This window comes from Panulirus ornatus, chromosome 36, assembly GCF_036320965.1.
Source record: "Panulirus ornatus isolate Po-2019 chromosome 36, ASM3632096v1, whole genome shotgun sequence".
Lineage (NCBI taxonomy): Eukaryota > Metazoa > Arthropoda > Malacostraca > Decapoda > Palinuridae > Panulirus > Panulirus ornatus.
In genome coordinates this window covers 18,470,861-18,490,718 of record NC_092259.1, presented here as the reverse complement: position 1 = coordinate 18,490,718, position 19,858 = coordinate 18,470,861, and the positions used below count along the sequence as shown (strand labels likewise).

Below are 19,858 nucleotides of genomic sequence, written 5' to 3'. Positions count from 1 at the left end.
CACTGAAGTCCACTGGCCTCTTTCCCTGGAGGGTCCATTGGATTCCTTTTCTGGAGACAGTGTTCATTGACTTTCTTGTATGGTGATGGAGTCCATCTATAGTCTATAGGCATCCCTGTGTGGAGATGGAGGCCAATGCCCTCGATGTTGAAACAGTCAGTGATTCTATGCAAAACAACTACATTTTCTTTAATACAATAAAGAAAAGAAACACATTCTTTTAAATTCAGTTTATTGCCAACTGTAAAAATAATTCAAACATAGAAGATACCCACATTAACCTGGTATGACAATCCAAGTCCTCAAATCATGGACCAGAACTGGGTAATCCTCCCTACCATCCCTATTGTAGGCTCCAGATACATACATGATATTATTAGGTACATCATTACACAAATGTTGTAACTAAGTACTAGTTTTATTGTGGAGATTATATCCATAAAATTGTTGACCAATGGTACCAAATATTTTGAAACTGAAAACTTTATTTCACCAGCACATCATGTAGCTGAACAAATGAGACAACAGATCTATAAATATCCCTTATTTAATTGTTGCAATTTTTTTCTCTTGAAAACACAAACCATTTTTATAATCCACAACTTTTCTTAATTCAACCTTTCATCACGATCACTTCACTGCATAAAAGCCACTCCCATTCTCTGCTGAGGACTTCACCACTAAAAGACACCAAATCGTAACTGGCCACAGCCTAGTCGGGAGGGAGAGTTCAAGAGTCGTTGCTCAATCCTCTTACAATGGAGAGGCATGAGTATTATGCTCACCTACCATCCTCAATATTATGGTGCTGGTAGAGAGACAGAGTCTACAGCTCATCCACTAATATGGAGATGGAACTTTATACGGTCACTCCATTCGGGATACAGTTCCAGCAGCTGCCATGACTGCACTGTCACAAGTGTCCGTACAAGATGTGCCACAAGTTGTTTTGGATGAAGGCCCACTAGACCTCATATACGATATATTACACAAAACTTATTCATGTTGCTTCATTTAAGAAGGAAGCAACTGCTACATTTCTTAAGAACCTAATAACTAAATCAACTTGCAGCATAATCGAGAACAACCATCTGATGGACGTAGCAGGACCCAACTCTGAAAAGATACAATTAATGAGGTTTTCAAAGAATTACTCACACAATAGAAGTAACCTATACATTTATAAGCAAATGATAATGTAAGAACCTAATACATTCATACACAAATATAACTAAGAATTTAAGTAAAAGTAAAGACTGGGTCATGCAAAATGACAAGTGCATGCAGCACTGACTGCTTAACAGTAATCACAGGGAACAACTCTACAACACCAAAGGAAACTAACCAATAAAACTCAACTCTTTGGCTGAACGTCCAAGAAAAGCTAGAACCCATTCACGCATTGAAAGTCATACTAATTGGCTGGTAAGGATATCAATGTATGTATGGATCATGCCTGAGGATTGACAGACTGCATGCATAGTGCAACTGTACAAAGGCAAAGGGGATAAAGGTGAGTGTTCAAACTAGAGTCATAAGTTTGTTGAGTATTCCTGGGAAATTATATAGAAGGGTATTGAGTGGGTGAAGGCATGTACAGAGCATCAGATCGGGGAAGAGCAGCATGGTTTCAGAAGTGGTAGAGGATGTGTGGATCAAGTATTTACTTTGAAAAATGTATGTCAGAAATACTTTCAAAAACAGATGGATTTGTATGTAGCATTTATGGATCTGGAGAGGGCATATGATAAGGTTGATGGAGATACTTTGTGGAAGGTTTCAAGAGTATATGGTGTGGGAGCTAAGTTGCTAGAAGCAGTGAAAAGTTTTTACCAAGCATGCAAGGCATGTGTATAAGTAGGAAGATAGGAGAGTGATTAGTTGCTTACGAATGTCGGTTTGTGGCAAGGGTGTGTCATATCCCCATGGATGTTTAACTTGTTTATGGATGGGGTGGTTAGAGAGTGGGGCGAGTATGTAGTCGGTTGTAGATGAGAGGGCCTGGGAAGTGAGTCAGTTGCTGTAAACCGATGATTCAGCTCTGTTGGCTGATTCGAGTGAGAAACTGCAGAGGATGGTGACAGAAATTGGAAAAATGTGAAAGGAGAAAGTTGAGAGTAAATGTGAATAAGAGAAAGGTCATTAGGTTCAGTAGGGATCAGGGACAAGTTAATTGGATTATAAGTTTAAATGAACAAAAATAGGAGGAAGTGAAGTGTTTTTGATATCTAAGAGTGGACTTTGCAGTGGTTGGAACCACAGAAAGAGAAGCGAGTCACAGGATGGGGGAGGGGGTGAAGGTTCTAGGAGCGATGAAGAATGTGTGGAATGAGAGAATATTATCACACAGCGAAAATGGGCATGTCTGAAGGGATAGAAGTTCCAACAATGTTATGTGGTTGTGAGGCATGGGATACAGTTAGGGTTGTATGGAGGCGGTTGGATGTGTTGGAAATGAGATGTTTAAGGACAATTTGTGGTGTGAGATAGTTTCATAAAGTAAGTAATGAAAGGGTAAGAGAAATGTGTGGAAATAAAGAGTATGGTTGAGAAAGCAGAAGAAGTTGAGTTGAAAAGGTTTGGACATATGGGGAGAATGAGTGAGGAAAGACTGACAAAGAGGATATATGTGTCAGAGGTGAAGGGAACAAGAAAAAGTACGAGACCAAATTGGAGACGGAAGAATGGAGTGAAAAAGATTTTAAGCAATCTGGGCACGAAAATACAGGAGGGTGAGAGGCATGCAAGGAATAAGAGTGAATTGGAACTACATGGTATACTGGGGTCAACATGCTGTCAATGGACTGAAACATGGCATGTGAAGCATCTGGGGTAAATCATGGAAAGGTCTCTGTGGGACCTGGATTTGGATAGAGAGCTTTGGTTTCGGTGCATTACACAGGACACCTAGACCGAGTGCGAACAAATGTGGCATTTTCATCTGTTTTCCTGGCACTACCTCACTGAAGGAGAGGGTAGCGATGCTATTTCCTGAGTGGCAGGGTAGTGACAGGAATGGATGAAGGCAAGCATGTATGAATATGTACATGAAAGCAGGCAAGGCAACGGGTTTGGATGGTATTGAAATGGAAATTATCAAAAAAAGGGGGCCTGTTTCATGTATGGCAGGAAGAAGGAAGGCAGCATGTATATGTACATGTGTATATATGTATATGTTTGTGCATGTATATGTACACGTTGAAATGTATACTTACGTACATATGCATGTGTGGCAGTTTATGTATATACATGTGTATGTGGGTGGGTTGGGCCATTCTTTCATATAACACGTGGTAAGATTACCTCACTGTTTCAGAGTTGGTTTCCGAGATAATGTTCTCAACTTCCACACATTCTTCAACGCTCCCAGAACTTTCGCCCCCTCCCCCACCCTATGATTCACTTCCGCTTCCATGGTTCCATCCGCTGCCAAAACCACTCCCAGATATCTAAAACACTTCACTTCCTCCAGTTTTTCTCCACTCAAACCTACCTCCCAATTGACTTGTCCCTCAACCCAACTCTACCTAATAACCTTGCTCTTATTCACATTTTCTTCTTTCACACACTTTACCAAACTCAGTCACCAGTTTCTGCAGTTTCTCACACGAATCACCCACCAGTGCTGTATCATCAGCGAACAACTGACTCACTTCCCAAGCTCTCTCATCCACAACAGACTGCATACTTGCCCCTCTTTCCAAAACTCTTGCATTCACCTCCCTAATAACACCATCCATAAACAAATTAAAACAACCATGGAGACATCACACACCCCTGCTACAAACCTACATTCACTGAGAACCAATCACTTTCCTCTCTTCCTACACGTACACATGCATTACATCCTCGATAAAAACTTTTCACTGCTTCTAACAACTTGCCTCCCATACCATGTATTCTTAATACCTTCCACATAGCATCGCTATCAACTCTATTATATGCCTTCTCCAGATCCATAAATGCTACATACAAATCCATTTCCTTTTCTAAGTATTTCTCACATACATTCTTCACAGCAAACACCTGATCCACACATCCTCTACCACTTCTGAAACCACACTGCTCTTCCCCAATCTGATGCTCTGTACATGCCTTCACCCTTTCAATCAATACCCTTCCATATAATTTCCAGGAATATGCAACAAACTTATACCTCTGTAATTTAAGTACTCACTTTTATCCCCTTTGCCTTTGTACAATGGCACTATACAAGCATTCCGCTAATCCTCAGGCACCTCACCATGAGTCATACATACATTAAATAACCTTACCAACCAGTCAACAATACAGTCAACCCTTTTTTAATAAATTCCACTGCAATACCATCCAAACCAGCTGCCTTGCCAGCTTTCATCTTCTGCAAAGCCTTTACTACCTCTTCTCTGTTTACCAAATCATTCTCCCTAACCCTCTCACTGTGCACACCTCAACCAAAACACCCTATATCTGCCACATTCAAAAGACCTTCAAAATACTCACTCCATCTCCTTCTCACATAACCACTACTTGTTATCGCCTCCCCATTAGCCCGCTACACTGAAGTTCCCATTTGTCCCCTTGTCTTACGCACTTTATTTTGCTCCTTCCAAAACATCTTTTTATTCTCCCTAAAATTTAATGATACTCTTTCACCATTTTTTTAAGGAGAAAATAATTCCTACGCATTCCTCACATGTCATACAAGGCGACTAAAGGGGACGGGAGTGGGGGGCTAGAAACCCTCCCCTCCTTATATTTCAACTTTCTAAATGGGGAAACAGAAGGATTCACACGGGGAGTGTTCATCCTCCTCGAAGGCTCAGATTGAGGTGTCTAAATGTGTGTGGATGTAACCAAGATGAGAATAAAGGAGAGATAGGTAGTATGTTTGAGAAAAGGAACCTGGATGGTTTGGCTCTGAGTGAAACGAAGCTCAAGGGTAAAGGAGGGGAGTGGTTTGGGAATGTCTTGGGAGTAAAGTCAAGGGTTAGTGAGAGGACTAGAGCAAGGGAAGGAGTAGCACTACTCATGAAACAGGAGTGGTGAGTATGTGATAGAGTGTAAGAATGTAAACTCTAGATTGATACGGGAAAACTGAAAGTGAATGGAGAGAGATGGGTGATTATTGGTGGCATATGCACCTGGGCATGAGAAGAAAGATCATGAGAGGCAAGTGTTTTGGGAGCAGCTAAATGAGTGTGTTAGTGGTTTTGATGCACGAGACCAGGTTATTGTGACGGGTGATTTGAATGCAAAGGTGAGTAATGTGGCAGTTCAGGGAATAATTGGTATACATGGGGTGTTCAGTGTTGTAAATGGAAATGGTGAAGATATTGTAGATTTATGTGCTGAAAAAGGACTGGTGATTGGGAATACCTGGTTTAAATGGAGAGATATACATAAGTATATGTATGTAAGTAGGAGAGATGGCCAGAGAGCATTATTGGATTACGTGTTAATTGATAGGCGCGTGAAAGAGAGACTTTTGGATGTTAATGTGCTGAGAGGTGCAACTGGAGGGATGTCTGATCATTATCTTGTGGAGGCGAAGGTGAAGATTTGTAGAGGTTTTCAGAAAAGAAGAGAGAATGTTGGGGTGAAGAGAGTGGTGAGAGTAAGTGAGCCTGGGAAGGAGACTTGAGTGAGGAAGTACCAAGAGAGGCTTAGTACAGAATGGAAAAAGCTGAGAACAAAGGAGGTAAGGGGAGTGGGGGAGAAATGGGATATATTTAGGGAAGCAGTGATGGCTTGCACAAAAGAGTCTTGTGGCATGAGAGGTGTGGGAGGTGGGCAGATTAGAAAGGGTAGTCAGTGGTGGGATGAAGAAGTAAGATTATTATTGAAAGAAAAGAGAGAGGCATTTGGACGATTTTTGCAGGGAAATAATGCTAATGAGTGGGAGATGTATAAAAGAAAGAGGCAGAAGGTCAAGAGAAATGTGCAAGAGGTGAAAAAAAGGGCAAATGAGAGTTGGGGTGAGAGAGTATCATTGAATTTTAGGGAGAATAAAAAGATGTTTTGGAAGGAGGTAAATAAAGTGCTTAAGACAAGGGAACAAATGGGAACTTCAGTGAAGGGGGCTAATGGAAAGGTGATAACAAATAGCAGTGATGTGAGAAGGAGATGGACAACAAATAGTGGTGATGTTAGGAGATGGAGTGAGTATTTTGAAGGTTTGTTGAATGTGTTTGATGATAGTGTGGCAGATATACGGTGTTTTCGTCGAGGTGGTGTGTAAAGTGAGAGGGTTAGGGAGATTGATTTAGTAAACAGAGAAGAGGTAGTAAAAGCGTTGCGGAAGATGAAAGCTGGCAAGGCAGCAGGTTTGGATGGTATTGCAAAGGAATTCATTAAAAAAGGGGGTGACTGTATTGTTGACTGGTTGGTAAGGTTATTTAATGTATGTATGAAGGAGTCACGCGGGGAGCGCTCATCCTCCTCGAAGGCTCAGAGTGGGGTGCCTAAATGTGTGTGGATGTAACCAAGATGTGAAAAAAGGAGAGATAGGTAGTATGTTTGAGGAAAGGAACCTGGATGTTTTGGCTCTGAGTGAAACGAAGCTCAAGGGTAAAGGGGAAGAGTGGTTTGGGAATGTCTTGGGAGTAAAGTCAGGGGTTAGTGAGAGGACAAGAGCAAGGGAAGGAGTAGCAATACTCCTGAAACAGGAGTTGTGGGAGTATGTGATAGAATGTAAGAAAGTAAATTCTCGATTAATATGGGTAAAACTGAAAGTTGATGGAGAGAGGTGGGTGATTATTGGTGCATATGCACCTGGGCATGAGAAGAAAGATCATGAGAGGCAAGTGTTTTGGGAGCAGCTGAATGAGTGTGTTAGTGGTTTTCATGCACGAGACCAGGTTATAGTGATGGGTGATTTGAATGCAAAGGTGAGTAATGTGGCAGTTGAGGGAATAATTGGTATACATGGGGTGTTCAGTGTTGTAAATGGAAATGGTGAAGAGCTTGTAGATTTATGTGCTGAAAAAGGACTGATGATTGGGAATACCTGGTTTAAAAAGTGAGATATACATAAGTATACGTATGTAAGTAGGAGAGATGGCCAGAGAGCATTATTGGATTACGTGTTAATTGACAGGCGTGCGAAAGAGAGACTTTTGGATGCTAATGTGCTGAGAGGTGCAACTGGAGGGATGTCTGATCATTATCTTGTGGAGGCTAAGGTGAAGATTTGTATGGGTTTTCAGAAAAGAAGAGTGAATGTTGGGGTGAAGAGGGTGGTGAGAGTAAGTGAGCTTGGGAAGGAGACCTGTGTGAGGAAGTACCAGGAGAGACTGAGTACAGAATGGAAAAAGGTGAGAACAATGGAAGTAAGGGGAGTGGGGGAGGAATGGGATGTATTTAGGGAATCAGTGATGGATTGCGCAAAAGATGCTTGTGGCATGAGAAGAGTGGGAGGTGGGTTGATTAGAAAGGGTAGTGAGTGGTGGGATGAAGAAGTAAGAGTATTAGTGAAAGAGAAGAGAGAGGCATTTGGACGATTTTTGCAGGGAAAAAATGCAATTGAGTGGGAGATGAATAAAAGAAAGAGACAGGAGGTCAAGAGAAAGGTGCAAGAGGTGAAAAAAAGGGCAAATGAGAGTTGGGGTGAGAGAGTATCATTAAATTTTAGGGAGAATAAAAAGATGTTCTGGAAGGAGGTAAATAAAGTGCATAAGACAAGGGAGCAAATGGGAACTTCAGTGAAGGGCGCAAATGGGGAGGTGATAACAAGTAGTGGTGATGTGAGAAGGAGATGGAGTGAGTATTTTGAAGGTTTGTTGAATGTGTTTGATGATAGAGTGGCAGATATAGGGTGTTTTGGTCGAGGTGGTGTGCAAAGTGAGAGGGTTAGGGAAAATGATTTGGTAAACAGAGAAGAGGTAGTGAAAGCTTTGCGGAAGATGAAAGCCGGCAAGGCAGCAGGTTTGGATGGTATTGCAGTGGAATTTATTAAAAAAGGGGGTGACTGTATTGTTGACTGGTTGGTAAGGTTATTTAATGTATGTATGACTCATGGTGAGGTGCCTGAGGATTGGCGGAATGCGTGCATAGTGCCATTGTACAAAGGCAAAGGGGATAAGAGTGAGTGCTCAAATTACAGAGGTATAAGTTTGTTGAGTATTCCTGGTAAATTATATGGGAGGGTATTGATTGAGAGGGTGAAGGCATGTACAGAGCATCAGATTGGTGAAGAGCAGTGTGGTTTCAGAAGTGGTAGAGGATGTGTGGATCAGGTGTTTGCTTTGAAGAATGTATGTGAGAAATACTTAGAAAAGCAAATGGATTTGTATGTAGCATTTATGGATCTGGAGAAGGCATATGATAGAGTTGATAGAGATGCTCTGTGGAAGGTAATAAGAATATATGGTGTGGGAGGAAAGTTGTTAGAAGCAGTGAAAAGTTTTATCGAGTATGTAAGGCATGTGTACGTGTAGGAAGAGAGGAAAGTGATTGGTTCTCAGTGAATGTAGGTTTGCGGCCGGGGTGTGTGATGTCTCCATGGTTGTTTAATTTGTTTATGGATGGGGTTGTTAGGGAGGTAAATGCAAGAGTTTTGGAAAGAGGAGCAAGTATGAAGTCTGTTGGGGATGAGAGAGCTTGGGAAGTGAGTCAGTTGTTGTTCGCTGATGATACAGCGCTGGTGGCTGATTCATGTGAGAAACTGCAGAAGCTGGTGACTGAGTTTGGTAAAGTGTGTGGAAGAAGAAAGTTAAGAGTAAATGTGAATAAGAGCAAGGTTATTAGGTACAGTAGGGTTGAGGGTCAAGTCAATTGGGAGGTGAGTTTGAATGGAGAAAAACTGGAGGAAGTGAAGTGTTTTAGATATCTGGGAGTGGATCTGGCAGCGGATGGAACCATGGAAGTGGAAGTGGATCATAGGGTGGGGGAGGGGGCGAAAATTCTGGGGGCCTTGAAGAATGTGTGGAAGTCGAGAACATTATCTCGGAAAGCAAAAATGGGTATGTTTGAAGGAATAGTGGTTCCAACAATGTTGTATGGTTGCAAGGCGTGGGCTATGGATAGAGTTGTGCGCAGGAGGATGGATGTGCTGGAAATGAGATGTTTGAAGACAATGTGTGGTGTGAGGTGGTTTGATCGAGTGAGTGACGTAAGGGTAAGAGAGATGTGTGGAAATAAAAAGAGCGTGGTTGAGAGAGCAGAAGAGGGTGTTTTGAAGTGGTTTGGGCACATGGAGAGAATGAGTGAGGAAAGATTGACCAAGAGGATATATGTGTCGGAGGTGGAGGGAACGAGGAGAAGAGGGAGACCAAAGTGGAGGTGGAAAGATGGAGTGAAAAAGATTTTGTGTGATCGGGGCCTGAACATGCAGGAGGGTGAAAGGAGGGCAAGGAATAGAGTGAATTGGAGCGATGTGGTATACCGGGGTTGACGTGCTGTCAGTGGATTGAATCAAGGCATGTGAAGCGTCTGGGGTAAACCATGGAAAGCTGTGTATGTATGTATATTTGCGTGTGTGGACGTATGTATATACATGTGTATGGGGGGGGTTGGGCCATTTCTTTCGTCTGTTTCCTTGCGCTACCTCGCAAACGCGGGAGACAGCGACAAAGTATAAAAAAAATATATATATATATATATATATATATATATATATATATATATATATATATATATATATATATATATTATCCCTGGGGATAGGGATAATAAAAAAAAAGAATATATATATATATATATATATATATATATATATATATATATATATATATATATATATATATATATATATATATATATATATATATATATATATTTTTTCATACTATTCGCCATTTCCCGCGATAGCGAGGTAGCGTTAAGAACAGAGGACTGGGCCTTTGAGGGAATATCCTCACCTGGCCCTCTTCTCTGTTCCTTCTTTAAAAAAAAAAAAAAAAAAAAAAAAAAAAAAAAAAAAAAAAAAAACGAGAGGGGAGGATTTCCAGCCCCCCGCTCCCTTCCCTTTTATTTATATATATATATATATATATATATATATATATATATATATATATATATATATATATATATATATATATATATATATATATATATTTTTTTTTTTTTTTTTTAATACTTTGTCGCTGTCTCCCGCGTTTGCGAGGTAGCGCAAGGAAACAGACGAAAGAAATGGCCCAACCCACCCCCTACACATGTATATACACACGTCCACACACGCAAATATACATACCTACACAGCTTTCCATGGTTTACCCCGGACGCTTCACATGCCTTGATTCAATCCACTGACAGCACGTCAACCCCTGTATACCACATCGATCCAATTCACTCTATTCCTTGCCCTCCTTTCACCCTCCTGCATGTTCAGGCCCCGATCACACAAAATCCTTTTCACTCCATCTTTCCACCTCCAATTTGGTCTCCCTCTTCTCCTCGTTCCCTCCACCTCCGACACATATATCCTCTTGGTCAATCTTTCCTCACTCATTCTCTCCATGTGCCCAAACCATTTCAAAACACCCTCTTCTGCTCTCTCAACCACGCTCTTTTTATTTCCACACATCTCTCTTACCCTTACGTTACTTACTCGATCAAACCACCTCACACCACACATTGTCCTCAAACATCTCATTTCCAGCACATCCATCCTCCTGCGCACAACTCTATCCATAGCCCACGCCTCGCAACCATACAACATTGTTGGAACTACTATTCCTTCAAACATACCCATTTTTGCTTTCCGGGATAATGTTCTCGACTTCCACACATTTTTCAAGGCTCCCAAAATTTTCGCCCCCTCCCCCACCCTATGATCCACTTCCGCTTCCATGGTTCCATCCGCTGACAGATCCACTCCCAGATATCTAAAACACTTCACTTCCTCCAGTTTTTCTCCATTCAAACTCACCTCCCAATTGACTTGACCCTCAACCCTACTGTACCTAATAACCTTGCTCTTATTCACATTTACTCTTAACTTTCTTCTTCCACACACTTTACCAAACTCCGTCACCAGCTTCTGCAGTTTCTCACATGAATCCGCCACCAGCGCTGTATCATCAGCGAACAACAACTGACTCACTTCCCAAGCTCTCTCATCCCCAACAGACTTCATACTTGCCCCTCTTTCCAAAACTCTTGCATTTACCTCCCTAACAACCCCATCCATAAACAAATTAAACAACCATGGAGACATCACACACCCCTGCCGCAAACCAACATTCACTGAGAACCAATCACTTTCCTCTCTTCCTACACGTACACATGCCTTACATCCTCGATAAAAACTTTTCACTGCTTCTAACAACTTGCCTCCCACACCATATATTCTTAATACCTTCCACAGAGCATCTCTATCAACTCTATCATATGCCTTCTCCAGATCCATAAATGCTACATACAAATCCATTTGCTTTTCTAAGTATTTCTCACATACATTCTTCAAAGCAAACACCTGATCCACACATCCTCTACCACTTCTGAAACCACACTGCTCTTCCCCAATCTGATGCTCTGTACATGCCTTCACCCTCTCAATCAATACTCTCCCATATAATTTACCAGGAATACTCAACAAACTTATACCTCTGTAATTTGAGCACTCACTCTTATCCCCTTTGCCTTTGTACAATGGCACTATGCACGCATTCCGCCAATCCTCAGGCACCTCACCATGAGTCATACATACATTAAATAACCTTACCAACCAGTCAACAATACAGTCACCCCCTTTTTTAATAAATTCCACTGCAATACCATCCAAACCTGCTGCCTTGCCGGCTTTCATCTTCCGCAAAGCTTTTACTACCTCTTCTCTGTTTACCAAATCATTTTCCCTAACCCTCTCACTTTGCACACCACCTCGACCCAAACATCCTATATCTGCCACTCTGTCATCAGACACATTCAACAAACCTTCAAAATACTCATTCCATCTCCTTCTCACATCACCACTACTTGTTATCACCTCCCCATTTACGCCCTTCACTGAAGTTCCCATTTGCTCCCTTGTCTTACGCACCCTATTTACCTCCTTCCAGAACATCTTTTTATTCTCCCTAAAATTTACTGATAGTCTCTCACCCCAACTCTCATTTGCCCTTTTTTTCACCTCTTGCACCTTTCTCTTGACCTCCTGTCTCTTTCTTTTATACTTCTCCCACTCAATTGCATTTTTTCCCTGCAAAAATCGTCCAAATGCCTCTCTCTTCTCTTTCACTAATACTCTTACTTCTTCATCCCACCACTCACTACCCTTTCTAAACAGCCCACCTCCCACTCTTCTCATGCCACAAGCATCTTTTGCGCAATCCATCACTGATTCCCTAAATACATCCCATTCCTCCCCCACTCCCCTTACTTCCATTGTTCTCACCTTTTTCCATTCTGTATTATATATATATATATATATATATATATATATATATATATATATATATATAATCCCTGGGGATAGGGGAGAAAGAATACTTCCCACGTATTCCCTGCGTGTCGTAGAAGGCGACTAAAAGGGTCGGGAGCGGGGGGCTGGAAATCCTCCCCTCTCAATTTTTTTTAATTTTCCAAAAGAAGGAACAGAGAAGGGGGCCAGGTGAGGATATTCCCTCAGTGGCCCAGTTCTCTGTTCTTAACGCTACCTCGCTAACGCGGGAAATGGCGAATAGTTTGAAAAAAAAAAAAAAAAAAAAAAATATATATATATATATATATATATATATATATATATAGGGGTTAGGGGAGAAAGAATACTTCCCACGTATTCCCTGCGTGTCGTAGAAGGCGACTAAAAGGGGAGGGAGCGGGTGGCTGGAAATCCTCCCCTCTTTTTTTTTTTTTTTTTAATTTTCCAAAAGAAGGAACAGAGAATGGGGCCAGGTGAGGATATTCCCTCTAAGGCCCAGTCCTCTGTTCTTAACGCTACCTCGCTAATGCGGGAAATGGTGAATAGTATGAAAAGAAAAAAAAGAAAAAATATATATATACATACGATGAGATGTACAGGTATGTATATGTGCGTTTGTGGACATGTATGTATATACATATGGGTGGGTTGGGCCATTCTTTCGTCTGTTTCCTTGCGCTACCTCACAAACGCGGGAGACAGCGACAAAGTATAATAAATGAATAAATATATTTCAGCAAAAATCAAATCATCTTAAATCAACATTACATTCTATCTTAAAAGCACAAAAAGTATGCTACAAAAAACCTAAACAAGCATGGACATCCACTCCCACTTAAACATGGTGACATGCAAGATATTATTCTTTCACCCAAGATGACCTGTGATTGGGGCATGTTTTGCCTGTGCCATGTCAGTCACTAATCATAAAATACCTCTACATCTTGGTCACAAATTATTCTACTTTAATTTCCCTTATCCCATTTTCCTTATATGTATGCTTCTACCTACCTTTGTTCATTAGCTCTGCATAAATTCATACACTGATAACAAGTAACATCTTGTTATCACACAAACATTTTCCATTATGGTGGGGCCAGGAACACAAATAACATCAATGTCATTTGCCCACATACATTCTCTAGGTGTCGTGCAATACACTTAAGCAAGGAGCTCAAAAGCCATAGTTAAGCCCTTCACATTGCACTACTGTTTACACTTACCACTTTGTCTAGTTCAGGCAAATGACATCATGTCAAATATCTCATACAACTGTTTACAATTTGCAAACCTACCTGAAACTTACCAACAATGGTCTAACGCATTTTATATTTATGAGATTCTTGGCATTCTGAAAGTTCACCATGGAATTCCATCTCTATGTGGAAGTCGAGGTCACGGTTATTTCTCTCGTTAGGCTTCATAGTAAATGAACCAAATATTTCTTCACCATGTTTCACAGTTAAGTAATCATCGAAGTAAAAAACTGTCTGTTTCCAATGAGTATACCGTGCTTCAGGAGCTGTAAAGACACAATGAAAATTAACAAGGGATGACATTCCTTCCCCAATAACTGTCAATATACAAGAAAACATATCAATGAAAAAGGAAGTGATGAATGCCAGTTATGAGAGGGCATGGAAGGAGGATCGGTATGGACACATATGAATGAAAATTACCAGGGAAGAGGGAAAGAAGAATGCACAATTCTACTATCACCAAGAGTGTGATTTCCATAATAACTGTCAATATACAAGAAAGGGCGTAAATGGGGAGGTGATAACAAGTAGTGGTGATGTGAGAAGGAGATGGAATGAGTATTTTGAAGGTTTGTTGAATGTGTCTGATGACAGAGTGGCAGATATAGGGTGTTTGGGTCGAGGTGGTGTGCAAAGTGAGAGGGTTAGGGAAAATGATTTGGTAAACAGAGAAGAGGTAGTAAAAGCTTTGCGGAAGATGAAAGCCGGCAAGGCAGCAGGTTTGGATGGTATTGCAGTGGAATTTATTAAAAAAGGGGGTGACTGTATTGTTGACTGGTTGGTAAGGCTATTTAATGTATGTATGACTCATGGTGAGGTGCCTGAGGATTGGCGGAATGCGTGCATAGTGCCATTGTACAAAGGCAAAGGGGATAAGAGTGAGTGCTCAAATTACAGAGGTATAAGTTTGTTGAGTATTCCTGGTAAATTATATGGGAGGGTATTGATTGAGAGGGTGAAGGCATGTACAGAGCATCAGATTGGGGAAGAGCAGTGTGGTTTCAGAAGTGGTAGAGGATGTGTGGATCAGGTGTTTGCTTTGAAGAATGTATGTGAGAAATACTTAGAAAAGCAAATGGATTTGTATGTAGCATTTATGGATCTGGAGAAGGCATATGATAGAGTTGATAGAGATGCTCTGTGGAAGGTATTAAGAATATATGGTGTGGGAGGCAAGTTGTTAGAAGCAGTGAAAAGTTTTTATCGAGGATGTAAGGCATGTGTACGTGTAGGAAGAGAGGAAAGTGATTGGTTCTCAGTGAATGTAGGTTTGCGGCAGGGGTGTGTGATGTCTCCATGGTTGTTTAATTTGTTTATGGATGGGGTTGTTAGGGAGGTAAATGCAAGAGTCTTGGAAAGAGGGGCAAGTATGAAGTCTGTTGGGGATGAGAGAGCTTGGGAAGTGAGTCAGTTGTTGTTCGCTGATGATACAGCGCTGGTGGCGGATTCATGTGAGAAACTGCAGAAGCTGGTGACGGAGTTTGGTAAAGTGTGTGGAAGAAGAAAGTTAAGAGTAAATGTGAATAAGAGCAAGGTTATTAGGTACAGTAGGGCTGAGGGTCAAGTCAATTGGGAGGTGAGTTTGAATGGTGAAAAACTGGAGGAAGTGAAGTGTTTTAGATATCTGGGAGTGGATCTGTCAGCGGATGGAACCATGGAAGCGGAAGTGGATCATAGGGTGGGGGAGGGGGCGAAAATTTTGGGAGCCTTGAAAAATGTGTGGAAGTCGAGAACATTATCCCGGAAAGCAAAAATGGGTATGTTTGAAGGAATAGTAGTTCCAACAATGTTGTATGGTTGCGAGGCGTGGGCTATGGATAGAGTTGTGCGCAGGAGGATGGATGTGCTGGAAATGAGATGTTTGAGGACAATGTGTGGTGTGAGGTGGTTTGATCGAGTAAGTAACGTAAGGGTAAGAGAGATGTGTGGAAATAAAAAGAGCGTGGTTGAGAGAGCAGAAGAGAGTGTTTTAAAATGGTTTGGGCACATGGAGAGAATGAGTGAGGAAAGATTGACCAAGAGGATATATGTGTCGGAGGTGGAGGGAACGAGGAGAAGAGGGAGACCAAATTGGAGGTGGAAAGATGGAGTGAAAAAGATTTTGTGTGATCGGGGCCTGAACATGCAGGAGGGTGAAAGGAGGGCAAGGAATAGAGTGAATTGGAGCGATGTGGTATACAGGGGTTGACGTGCTGTCAGTGGATTGAATCAAGGCATGTGAAGCGTCCGGGGTAAACCATGGAAAGCTGTGTAGGTATGTATATTTGTGTGTGTGGACGTGTGTATGTACATGTGTATGGGGGGGGTTGGGCCATTTCTTTCGTCTGTTTCCTTGCGCTACCTCGCAATACGCGGGAGACAGCGACAAAGTATAAAAAAAAAAAAAAAAAAAAAAAAAAAAATACAAGAAATCATATCAATGACAATGGAACTGATGAATGCAAGTTATGAGTGGGCATGGAAGGAGTAGTATGGACATGGATGAATGAAAATTACCAGGGAAGAGGGAAAGAGGGATACGCAATTCTGCTATCACCATGAGGGTGTTACAGAGCATGAATGGAATGGATCAAAAACAGTGTGGGGAAAAGGAAGGACTGGAATTCTGAAATATGTATGGATATATGTACCTGTGAATATGAAGAACGTATGAGTTATGGATGAAGTGTTTCTAGAGAAATTTGTATGACTGTATAAAGGGTTTTGAAATTGAGAGAAATGTGGTTGCAGTGGGTGACATAAATGAAAGGAGGATGTGATGACATTGGCGAGATAGTTGAAAACAGGAAATGCTTGGAATAAACAAGAATGGAAGTTTTCTTGTGGATGTCTGTGCTGAGAGGGGGTTTATTCCTTGCAAACACCTTTTCTCAGGACATGATGATCAACAGGTATACATGATGAGAAATGATAGAGGAGAAGAGCAAAGGGCCCTGATTGACTCTTGCATTGCTTTAAAGGCTGAGGAAGGTTGTGCTAGATGCTAGAGACAATTCTTTGGAGAGACTTGACTAATTTGCAGTTCTTGTGGGGATGAGGATCAATTAGTGGAGGTATGTTGTTAGGAAGAATGATGAGGTAAAAGAGCTAGCATGTGAAAAGATGAAGCAGAAAAATGCAGGGAGGAGTATGAGAGAAGGGTAACTGAAAAATTAAATGGATATGCAGTGAATGCTAGGATGCAGTCACATATGAATGAAGTGTTTGAAAAAAAATAAGGTTTAGAAAAATAATATTAAATGCTAAAGAATTAGTACTTGGATACAAGGTCATGCGATATAAGAACAGAAAGGGCAATGAATGGTGGACAGAAGAGATAAGAAATGCTAAGGAAGAGATGAAAATGGCATAAGGTATATTGCTTGAAAGTACCAGTGAAAGTTCAGCAAAGGAGAGGGGAAGAATATAACATATGTAAGTAGAATGTTAAGAGGTGTAAGCCCTCCTTACCTGTCCTATTCAGCCATACCAAGATAATGGAATGAGTTACATAGGTCAAGAATTCTGGCTAAGGAAATGAGCTATTTGAGAAGAGCATGTGGTATGCCTAAATGAAATGAAGGGGTGTATAAGAGATGTGGTATGGCAGGGAATATAAAGGGAATGAATAGTGGAGTGGTAAAGTGGGTGAAATGTAATATTTCCAGGTGGTTTAGGCATGTGGAAAGAATGCAATCCTGGGAGTTTACAAGGATGGTATGATAGTACAATTAGAGGTTGAGAGGAAGACCACCTGTGACATGGAGAAACACGAGTAGAATACTGGGGGAAGAGAAATGGTGGAAGAATGGATGGAATGGTGTATGTGAGGGAAGCATGCAAGGACAGGGGTAAATGGAAACACTTTACGCATGGTCGCCCCCTTGATGGGAATTCCCAGAGGGAACACGCATCAGAGATATAAATGGATAGATATATAGATCACAGTTTAACAATACATTAACCAGCTTTGGATACAAAATTAACTTACCAAAACTGCATAAATTTATTAAAATTGTGTGCAAAGTTTTAATCCCTGCTGGCTAACGATATATACACCCACAGAATAGGATAAAAATTATTATAAAAGTCTAAAGAATGAAAGGGCTATCAATCTATCACCTCTAATCTTAGTTCTGTTCCCATTTCACATCTTTCATGTCCTCCAAAATTCAGAAATACTTTCCCTTGTCTTTTCTTTTTCCATTTCAAAATTCTCTCTATTTCAATTAAGGCCAGGCCTTGAAGTGGATTTTTATCTGTGATTGTAGCTCTGAAGCTTTCAACACACAGAAAAAAAAGATCACTTAGGTGCTTACAAGATCTCAGTTCACTCAAACCATAACCAGTGCATAAACTGAAATGTGAACATGGACACGAACACTGGTGCAGAAAACATCTAGATTAATTCAACACATGTTCCGGTACTTAAAAGTGGAATCTGAACTCCCTTGCAAACACGGGTACTTATTATCTTCCTCAATGTTGTATCAAGGACAGCCAGTCTCCATTCACATCATATGAGAAAATGGTTCAAATGCAACAAATCCAAAAAATCTTGTCAGAACAGTACATTTTCTCAGGCTCAGCTGTATATATAAATTAACCCATCAACTCCTCTAGACATATACTGACACAAGAAAAATAACTTCTGTTGACATATATTTGTGTAGCCACCTCAGGCTTAACAACTTCCAGTGTACAACCAGGACCCATAAACCTGTTCATGGTTTACCCCAGTCTTCAAAGCAAACACCTGATCCACACATCCTCTACCACTTCTGAAACCACACTGCTTTTTCCCAATCTTATGTTCTGTGCATGCCTTCACCCTCTCAATCAATTCCCTCCCATATAATTTCCCAGGAATACTCAACAAACTTATACCTCTGTAATCTGAACACTCATCTTTATCCCATTTGCCTTTGTACAATGGCATAATGCATGTATTCCACCAATCCTCAGGCACTTCACCATGATCCATACATACAATGAATATCCTTACTAACGAGTCAACAACACAGTAATGCCCTTTTCTAATAAATCCTATTGCAATACCATCCAAACCCGCCACCTTGCCAGCTTTCATCTTCCACAATGCTTTCACCTCTTCTCCCTGACCCTCTCACTTCATACACCACCTCGACCAAAATACCCTATATCTGCCACTCTTATCATCAAACACATTCAACAAACCTTCAAAATACTCACTCCATCTCCTCACTTCACCACTACTTATTACCTCTCCATTAGCCCCCTTCACCGATGTTTCCATTTGTTCTCCTGTCTTACGCACTTTATTTACCTCCTACCAAAAAAAAATCTTTTTCTCCCTGAAATTTAATGATACACTCTCGCCCAAACTCTCATTTGCCCTCTTTTTTTTTTATCAAGGATGTAAGGCATGTGTACAAGTAGGAAGAGAGGAAAGTGACTGGTTCCCAGTGAACATTGGTTTGCGGCAGAGGTGCATGATGTCTCCATGGTTGTTTAATTTGTCTACGGATGGAGTTGTCAGGAAGGTGAATGCAAGAGTCTGTTCTGGATGAGAGGGCTTGGGAAGTGAATCAGTTGTTGTTTGCTGATGATACAGCACTGGTGGCTGATTCGGGTGAGAAACTGCAGAATATGGAGTTTGGTTCAGTGTGCAAAAGAAAGCTGAGAGTAAATGCGAATAACAGCAAGGTTATCAGGTTCAGTAGGGTTGAGGGACAGGGCAAGGTTATAATGTTCAGAAGGGTTGAGGGACAGGGCAAGGTTATAATGTTCAGAAGGGTTGAGGGACAAGTTAACTGGCAGGTAAGAGTTTTGGAAAGAGGGGCAAGTATGAAGTCTGGTGGGGATGAGAGAGCTTGGGAAGTGAGTCAGTTGTTGTTCGCTGATGATACAGCGCTGGTGGCTGATTCATGTGAGAAACTGCAGAAGCTGGTGACTGAGTTTGGTAAAGTGTGTGGAAGAAGAAAGTTAAGAGTAAATGTGAATAAGAGCAAGGTTATTAGGTACAGTAGGGTTGAGGGTCAAGTCAATTGGGAGGTGAGTTTGAATGGAGAAAAACTGGAGGAAGTGAAGTGTTTTAGATATCTGGGAGTGGATCTGGCAGCGGATGGAACCATGGAAGCGGAAGTGGATCATAGGGTGGGGGAGGGGGCGAAAATTCTGGGGGCCTTGAAGAATGTGTGGAAGTCGAGAACATTATCTCGGAAAGCAAAAATGGGTATGTTTGAAGGAATAGTGGTTCCAACAATGTTGTATGGTTGCGAGGCGTGGGCTATGG

General features: G+C 41.2%; 1 protein-coding gene across 13 annotated transcripts in view; it reads right to left on the bottom strand.

Annotated features, from left to right (window-relative positions):
• Positions 1-215: 215 nt before the first annotated feature.
• Positions 216-19,858, bottom strand: part of Art1 (arginine methyltransferase 1) — a 116,493-nt gene continuing 96,850 nt past the window's right edge. For 9 of the 13 annotated variants that reach the window (XM_071683615.1, XM_071683616.1, XM_071683611.1 and 6 more), the window contains exons 9-10: positions 13,653-13,868; positions 216-1,116 (exon numbers count right to left, since the gene is read on the bottom strand). In XM_071683615.1, the coding sequence (XP_071539716.1) occupies positions 13,663-13,868 (206 nt within the window). In that variant the 3' untranslated portion in view covers positions 216-1,116; positions 13,653-13,662. Of the gene's footprint in view, positions 1,117-13,641; positions 13,869-19,858 lie in introns of all 13 variants that reach the window. The other 4 variants (XM_071683614.1, XM_071683604.1, XM_071683606.1 and 1 more) reach the window with 1 other exon arrangement.